Source organism: Eumetopias jubatus, unplaced genomic scaffold (assembly GCF_037043125.1).
Source record: "Eumetopias jubatus isolate StellerSeaLion01/CBP00866 unplaced genomic scaffold, mEumJub1_p1.0 scaffold_5, whole genome shotgun sequence".
Taxonomy (NCBI): domain Eukaryota; kingdom Metazoa; phylum Chordata; class Mammalia; order Carnivora; family Otariidae; genus Eumetopias; species Eumetopias jubatus.
Window position 1 is genome coordinate 128,657,984 of NW_028274811.1, and position 7,708 is coordinate 128,665,691.

A 7,708-nucleotide genomic window follows, 5' to 3' on the forward strand; every position below is an offset into this window, starting at 1 on the left:
GAATTGTCCTTTAAAAGAAGTCACTGCATAGTATTTATTTCTGTTCTTCTTTAGTAAGCAAGCCCTTGGAGGGGATATAAGTTAAACTAGATTTCACTAATATAATCTTAAATTGTATTACTTTAACTGTAATGTGTATGTCTTAAGTAAGTGTATTATATAAAAATACAGCTGTATTTTCAGTGCCTTCTTAAATCTGGGTATTAAGTTACATGTCATGATGTATGGAAACTGTTTATGTACTCTGGTTGTAAGAAGTGATATGCTGGGGCGCCTGGGTGGCTCAGTTGTTAAGTGTCTGCCTTCGGCTCAGGTCATCATCCCAGAGTCCTGGGATCGAGCCCTGCATCGGGCTCCCTGCTCCGCGGGAAGCCTGCTTCTCCCTCTCCCACTCCACCTGCTTGTGTTCCCTCTCTCGCTGTCTCTCTCAGTCAAATAAATAAAATCTTTAAAAAAAAAAAAGAAGAAGAAGTGATATGCTGTGTGATTTATGGTAATTATTGTTATAATTTAGTCTCTCCTGCCACTGGAAAGGCTGTCTAATGTAGTTAATTAAAAGTGTGGGTTCAGGGCACCTGGGTGGCTCAGTCAGTTAAGTGTCAGACTAGTGATTTCAGCACAGGTCATGACCTCATGGGCTGTGGGATCCAGCCCTGTGTCAGGCTCTGTACTCCGCGGGGGAGTCTGCTTGAGTTTCTCTCCCTCTGTGTCCCCCCTCCCCCCGTGAGAGCTTGCGTGTGCGTTCTCCCTCTCAAATAAATAAAATCTTTAAGGGGGAAAAAGTGGACTTTAGAGTCAAGACTCCCTGGATTTGAATACCAGCTGTGCTCTCCTCTATAAAACAAGGATAAAAGTAGTATCCTGTTTCAAGCAGGATTATTGGGAGGATTAAATGAGTTAATGTGTTTAACTGTATTAACAGTATCTGGTATATGGAAGGATTTTAATAAATGTTAGCATTATCATCATAATCAGTTAATAATTTTATTGGAAAAAGATTTATGGAAAAGAAATGTGAACCTAATGAAAAAAAAAAAACAGTCTAAAACTACTATAGCTCTTTTTTTATTCCAAAAATGTACTAAGGGGAGAAAAGGCAACTAGCAATGAAAGTAATAATTCACTCTAAGACATTAAGTTATTGGACTTAAGTTCTTGATTTGTTATCTCTTCTGGCAACTATAATTTGGAATTGTAAGATGTCAAGATTAAATTGTTATGTCATAAGTATATTAAGGGATAACTTATGTGATTACTAATTAATGTGTATTGGACATGTTTTGTTTGTATTTCTTTGGGTTTATTTTGGGGGGATGAAGATAGTTACCCTAAGTGGCTTGCTTTCTTCCTTGGTGCTTAAAGGAGGAATTATTTATAAATTTTAAGGGAAAGGAGATTTAGGATTAGGAGCAGGGCATTCAAAAACTAATAGAATTCACATTTGAAAGGCATTTTTTTTTTTTAACGTCATTTTGATGAAAGTGGTCTGGCTTTAGGTGGTAGTGACAAATGTCCTTGTTAAAAGTGAAGGAGTTAATAAAAATTTTTTTTAAAAAAGTGAAGGAGTTATGGGATGCCTGGGTGGCTCAGCTGGTTAAGCGGCTGCCTTCGGCTCAGGTCATGATCCCAAAGTCCTGGGATCGAGTTCCGCATCCAGCTCCTTGCTCAACGGGGAGCCTGCTTCTCCCTCTGCCTGCCTTTCCCCTGCTTGTGCTCTCTCACCAAAGAAGAAGAAAGTGAAGGAGTTAACTGCGTTATTCCATTTATCTAATATTCATGAAATAACAGAGATGGAGAACAGTAGTGGTTCCTAGGAGTTAGGGATGGATTGTTAATGGTGGCTATACAGGGAGTCTTATGGTGATGGTATAGTTTAATATCTTGATTGTGATGTGGCTATGCAAGGCTACACATATGACAAAATTACATTAAAGCTAAAGACAGAGGAGTGCATATATAACTGGTAAAATCTGAATAAGCTCTATGAATTGTACCCACGTTGATCTTTTTATTTCTTGGTGACCTGTAGCACCCATGTTAATAATTTTCTTCCTTCCTTTGTCTCTATCTAGATCTATTCCTCTCTTTTTTTCCCCCCATAATGCTTATCTTTATTTTTGTGTATTTCTGTAGTCTTACTCTTTAGTGATCTTTTCAAGTTGCTTCTGCCAGATACAGCCTTGGTCATTTATTCAGATCCCTTCCCATAGGTGTTAACCCTCCCTCCTCTAAAGGAATTGTAAAGTAAACCTCAAGTCTTCTTTGATCTTATTTTAAAATTCCAAGTTGTCTTTGAGAATTATTCCAGTATAAACCCTCAAATTTTGTTTGCTGCCAAATAATTGCCAATTATGTGGCAGAATTCTCTCTTATTAAATGTTAGAAATACATAACAAGTCACATGCAGAACAAGAGGTTATAGGATGCTCACTCTAGCCTCAGATGCTTAGTTTTACTTACTGGAGTATTCCTTCATTTAGAAACTCCTAGTATTCAAATACGCTGATGATTAGCAGCAATATCCCTGGGGTAGAAATGTATTAGTATTCATTATTATATACCAGATATCTTTGGATATTTTCCATGAATACAGAAGAAAGAATTATTCTGTTTATCTTTTCTAAATCTCAAAATAAAGAATTAGTATTCTATTATGGTAAATATTCCTAGTTCTCACTTCAGAAAGTTAACAGCCTTATAGCTTAAATGAAGTAGAGAAGCACCCAGTACTGGTGAAAATCTGGAATTACAGACTAAATAGAATGCTATATCAAGTCCTTAACACAGATGATTTGGAGAATGAGGATTTCAAAAGCCAATATATGAGGCAGAGTTCGAAGGAATTGGAATCATGTCATCAAGGAAAGTTCTAGAATAGTAAATTCTCACAGAGATAATTGTAACAAACTAAATCTCAGCTGAAGAAAATAATTAGGCATTAAAAAATAGTCTCGGGGCACCCAGGTGCCTCAGTTGCTTAAGTGTCCAACTCTTGATTTCCTCTCAGGGTCGTGAGATTGAGCCCCATGTTGGGCTCCACAATGGGCATGGAGCCTGCTTAAGATTCGCTCTCTTCCTCACCACCCCCCCCTCCCCGGCACACACACTTGCGCTCTCTCAAAAAAAGAAAAAAATAGGGGCACCTGAGTGGCTCAGTCGGTTAACTCTCTGCCTTCAGCTCAGATCATGATCCCCGGGCCCTAGGATTGAGCCCTGCATCAGGCTCCCTGCTTCTCCATCTCCACCCCGCCTTGTGCTCTATTTCTCTCTCTCAAATAAATAAAATCTTTTTTTAAAAAACAGTCTCAATAGCAGCCACTTTAAGAGAAAGAAGCCAGACACAGAAAGCCATATGTTATATGAAATATCCACAGTGTGTAAATCTTGTAGAAATAGAAAAGTAGATTAGTGTTTATCATGACCTAAGGGTGGAGGGGTTGAAGAATGACTAACATTGGGTCATGGGGGTTGTGGGGGTGGAGGTGTGTGAAAATGTTCTGAAATTAGAGTGGTTATGGTTGAACAACTTTAACTTTGTAAGTATATTAAAAAACACTGAATTGTACACTTTAAAAGGGTGACTCTTAGGATATGTTAATCTCAAAAAAAATAATCCTAAACATTTACATTGAAGGTTATAACCATATAGTGAAAATTGACTACATCTCAATTGAATTAATTTAAGAGGTATATAGTCCCAGAAATACGAGGAATAGATTATGTCTTATGAAATCTTGTGACGGTGATGCCTAACACATTTCTGCGCATATATAACCATGTAGTGAAAATTTTGATTTTGGTTCATGAAGTAACAAGTTGAAGAAATGTGACCCTTTTTTGTAAACCTGGGGAAGTGTGTGTGCGTGTATGTATATGTGCAGCCTATACACATGGGCATCCACAGAAAAAAATGGGAAAATACGAGTAGATACCAAAGAGGGATTTACTCAGTGAGATTTACATTCCTTTTGCTACGTATTGTTTCAATTTCAAGATTTTTTTAAAAATGAACATAATATTGAATTTTTTTTAAAGATCTATTTCTTTTTTGAGAGAGAGAGAATGCAAGTGCATATGAACTGGACAGAGAGGGAAAAGGGGAGAGAGAATCTTAAGCAGGCTCCATGCCCAGCACGGAGCCTGACTTGGGACTTGATGTCATGACCCTGAGATCATGACCTGAGCCGAAACCACGAGTCAGACCCTTAACTGACTGAGCCACCCAGGTGCCTCTTAATTTATTTTTTAAAAAGCAAAACAGCATGCGTACAGGAAAACCTGAAAATAAAAACACTAGAACATATGGAGTATTTTGGTTGTGAAACTTAATATTATTCAAGGTGTTTATTTAAATATATACTTTTTATATTGATATATGGAGATATAAGCCTAGTTAATAATTAATATTTTGGTTCTTAAAATTAACTTTGAATTCCGGCTCTTTTTGTTGCAGTTTGCATTGAGACTCCTTGCATTCCGCCAGATACACAAAGTTTTAGGCATGGATCCATTACCCCAAATGAGCCAACGTTTTAACATCCACAACAACAGGAAACGAAGAAGGGATAGCGATGGAGTTGATGGATTTGAAGCTGAGGGGAAAAAAGACAAAAAAGATTATGATAACTTTTAAAAAGTTCCTGTAAATCTGCAGTGTTAAAAACAACAGGTGCCCATTTGTTGGTTGTTTTTCATTCATAATAATGTCTACTTTGAAAAATTTATCAAGAATTTAAAGAATTTCATGGAAGAACCAAGTTTTTCTGTGACATTAATATCTTAATGTACAGTGTTAGGTATTATATGAATGGAAAGACACCCAAAAAAAAAAATTGTGCTCCAACTAGGGGAAAAACAATGCTTCAGATGTTTTCCCCATTATTTTGGTTTTATTTACTGGTTGCCCTAGCTCCCCCTATTTTTGTGTCTTTTATTAACTAGTCTTATTAAATCTTTACTGTATTTAATGCAGTATTTGTGCTTCAGTTGCTATGTGTATTTTGATATTTTTATTTAGGAGTTTTGTTGCTCTTTGACACTAGTTGTTACTTTGTGTTAATAGATGATATCCTTTACCCCTTCTTAATATTTTACAGCAGTACGTTTTTTTGTAACGTGAAACTGCAGAATTTTTTCCTTTTGTTTTGTTATTCTGTATGTGATGGATTACAACACAAAAAGTTATCCTGCCATTTAAGTGCTCAGAACTGAATGTTTCTGCAGATCTTGTGGCATTTGTCTCTAGTGTGATATATAAAGGTGTAATTAAGACAGATTTCTGTTAATCTAATCAAGTTTGCTGTTAGTTGTGCATTAGCAGTATAAAAGCTAATATATACTATATGGTCTTGCAACAGTTTTAAAGCCTCTGCATAATTGATAATAAAAATGCATGACATTTTTGTTTTTAATAGACTTTTAAAATTATAATTTTAGGTTTGACACGTAGACCTTTGTACAGTTGACTTTTTGACATAGCAAGGCCAAAAAATAACTTTCTGAATATTTTTTTCTTCTGCATAAGTGGAAAGGGCATTTTTCATATATAAGTGGGCTAACCAATATTTTCAAAAGAACTTTATCATTGTGCAACTAACAACAGTAACTAGCCCTTAATTATGATGACAGTTCCTTATTGGTGTGTGTGAGATTACTCTAGCAAACTGTTACAGTATAACACAGTTGAATGATTCCTCCCCGCTGCCCTCATACCCCATCACCCAGATAATTTACAGTTCTCTTAACAGTGAGGTTGATAAAGTATTACTGATAAAAAATTAAGGTTATCTAAGGAAAAAAAAAACAGAAAATTATTTGGTGTGGCCATCTTACATGCTTATGTGTTCTACAAAAAGCTAAATATTCTAGCAGTGGTGTAATGAGAAGTTACATCTTACTGTTGATGTATGTATGCTCTGGTACACAGATGTCATTTTGTTGTCACAGCACTACAGTGAAATACACAAATAAAAACTTAAATTCACATAATGACTTTAAATGTATTATATGTTAGAGTTGACTCATAAACTACTTTTGCTTTTAAATGACTTATGCTTAAGTAAAACCACATTCAGGTTTTATTGGGTACATATATCTCGTTATTCCTGACAACTACTTGTTGCCTGAGCACATAATTTCCAGAAAAATTTATAATTCAAAATAGTATATTGGCTCAGTGTCTTTCTGGAATTTGAATCTTTCCCTGGACCCTTAGAAGACCAGGAAACTATAGGAGACAACCACTGGAGAACTAGAAAAGGAAACTTGGGCATTTCTCCCAAGCTTGTCACATACTATCTCTGTAACACGGACAAGCCTTTTTCACCCCTACTCCCCGTTGTTTGTTTTTTTAAATGTTTCTGGGTCTCATTTTACTCTTTTGAATAGTGAGTTTTACCCAGTAAAATTTTCGAATTTGGTTCCTCACTGTTATCTTAAGAGAAGGCAAGAACTTAACATTATACACCAATGACATGCTAGGTCATTTCATGTTTTCCCATCTTAAACAATAAGTGACATTGCTATATTTCTTATTTTTCAGATGAGAAAATTGAAGCCCGGAGTGGCTAACTAACAAGATCACAAATCAACTTATGTGACAGGATTAAAATTGAGTCAGGTTTCAAAATTCATGCTCAGCACTTTTCCAGGCTGCTCCCTTCATCTTAGAATTATGTTCTAAACATGATTTCAGTCTGTTTCAAAATTTTGCATTTGTTTTGGGTGTCTTCATCCAGATAAACAGTTGGTGCCATTTAAATTTTTTATGAAAATAATTGTCTCAGTACCAATTTTTTGCATGACTTAATTATTTTCATTGTTATGGATAGACCCATGTTAACCATCTTGAATGAAATAACTTGGGGTGCCTGGGTGGCTCAGTCGGTTAAGCGTCTGCCTTTGGCTCAGGTCATGATCCCGGGGCCCTGGGATCAAGTCCCACATCGGGCTTCCTGCTCTGTGGGGAGCCTGCCTCTCTCTCTGTCTCTCTTTCTCTCTCTGTCTCTCTGTATCTCAATAAATAAAATCTTTAAAAAAAATGAAATAACTTGGATTCATTAGTATCTTCTGCTTTGACATCTTTTTAAAAGATTATTTTAGAGAGCAAGCCAGGGGGAAGGGGCTGAGGGAGAGGGAGAGAATCTCCAACAGGCGGCACTCAGTGTGGAGCCTGATTTAGGGCTCAATCCCACAATCCTGAGATCACAGCCTGAGCCAAATCAAAAGTCAGACGCTTAACCGACTGCGCCACCAAGGAGCCCCTGCTTTGACAATTTTTAAAGAAAACTATAAACTCTAGTTAAAAGAAGTATTGGGGAGAGGGTGCCTGGGTGGCTCAGTCAGTTAAGCATCTGCCTTTGGCTCAGGTCTTGATCCCAGGGTCCTGGGATTGAGCCCTGGGTCGGACTCCCTGCTCAGCGGAGAGTCTGCTTCTCCCTTTGCCCCTCCCCCTGCTTGTGTGCTCGCACGCTCGTGAGCTCTCCCTCCCTCTCTCAAAAATAAAACCTTTAAAAAAAAAAAGTTCTGGGCATCGTCCTGCTAATACATTCTTGAACCAGTTGTTTTGGCAACTAATTATCAGTTATTCTCTGCATCTCAGGCTGACTTTTCCTGTTCTTATGTTAGGATAATTCAATGATAACCCCCAAATAAATTGATTCCTCTTACCCCCAATTACACAATGCACTCCAAACTAGAATTTTCTTTT

The 7,708-nt window shown here is 37.0% G+C and overlaps 1 protein-coding gene across 2 annotated transcripts in view; it reads left to right on the forward strand.

Moving 5' to 3' along the window:
• The window catches only part of ZFR (zinc finger RNA binding protein), an 80,632-nt gene extending 74,644 nt beyond the window's left edge, over positions 1-5,988 (forward strand). For both annotated transcript variants that reach the window (XM_028097956.1, XM_028097957.1), the window contains one exon: positions 4,454-5,988. In XM_028097956.1, the coding sequence (XP_027953757.1) occupies positions 4,454-4,633 (180 nt within the window). In that variant the 3' untranslated portion in view covers positions 4,634-5,988. The remainder of the gene's footprint in view (positions 1-4,453) is intronic.
• Positions 5,989-7,708: the final 1,720 nt, after the last annotated feature.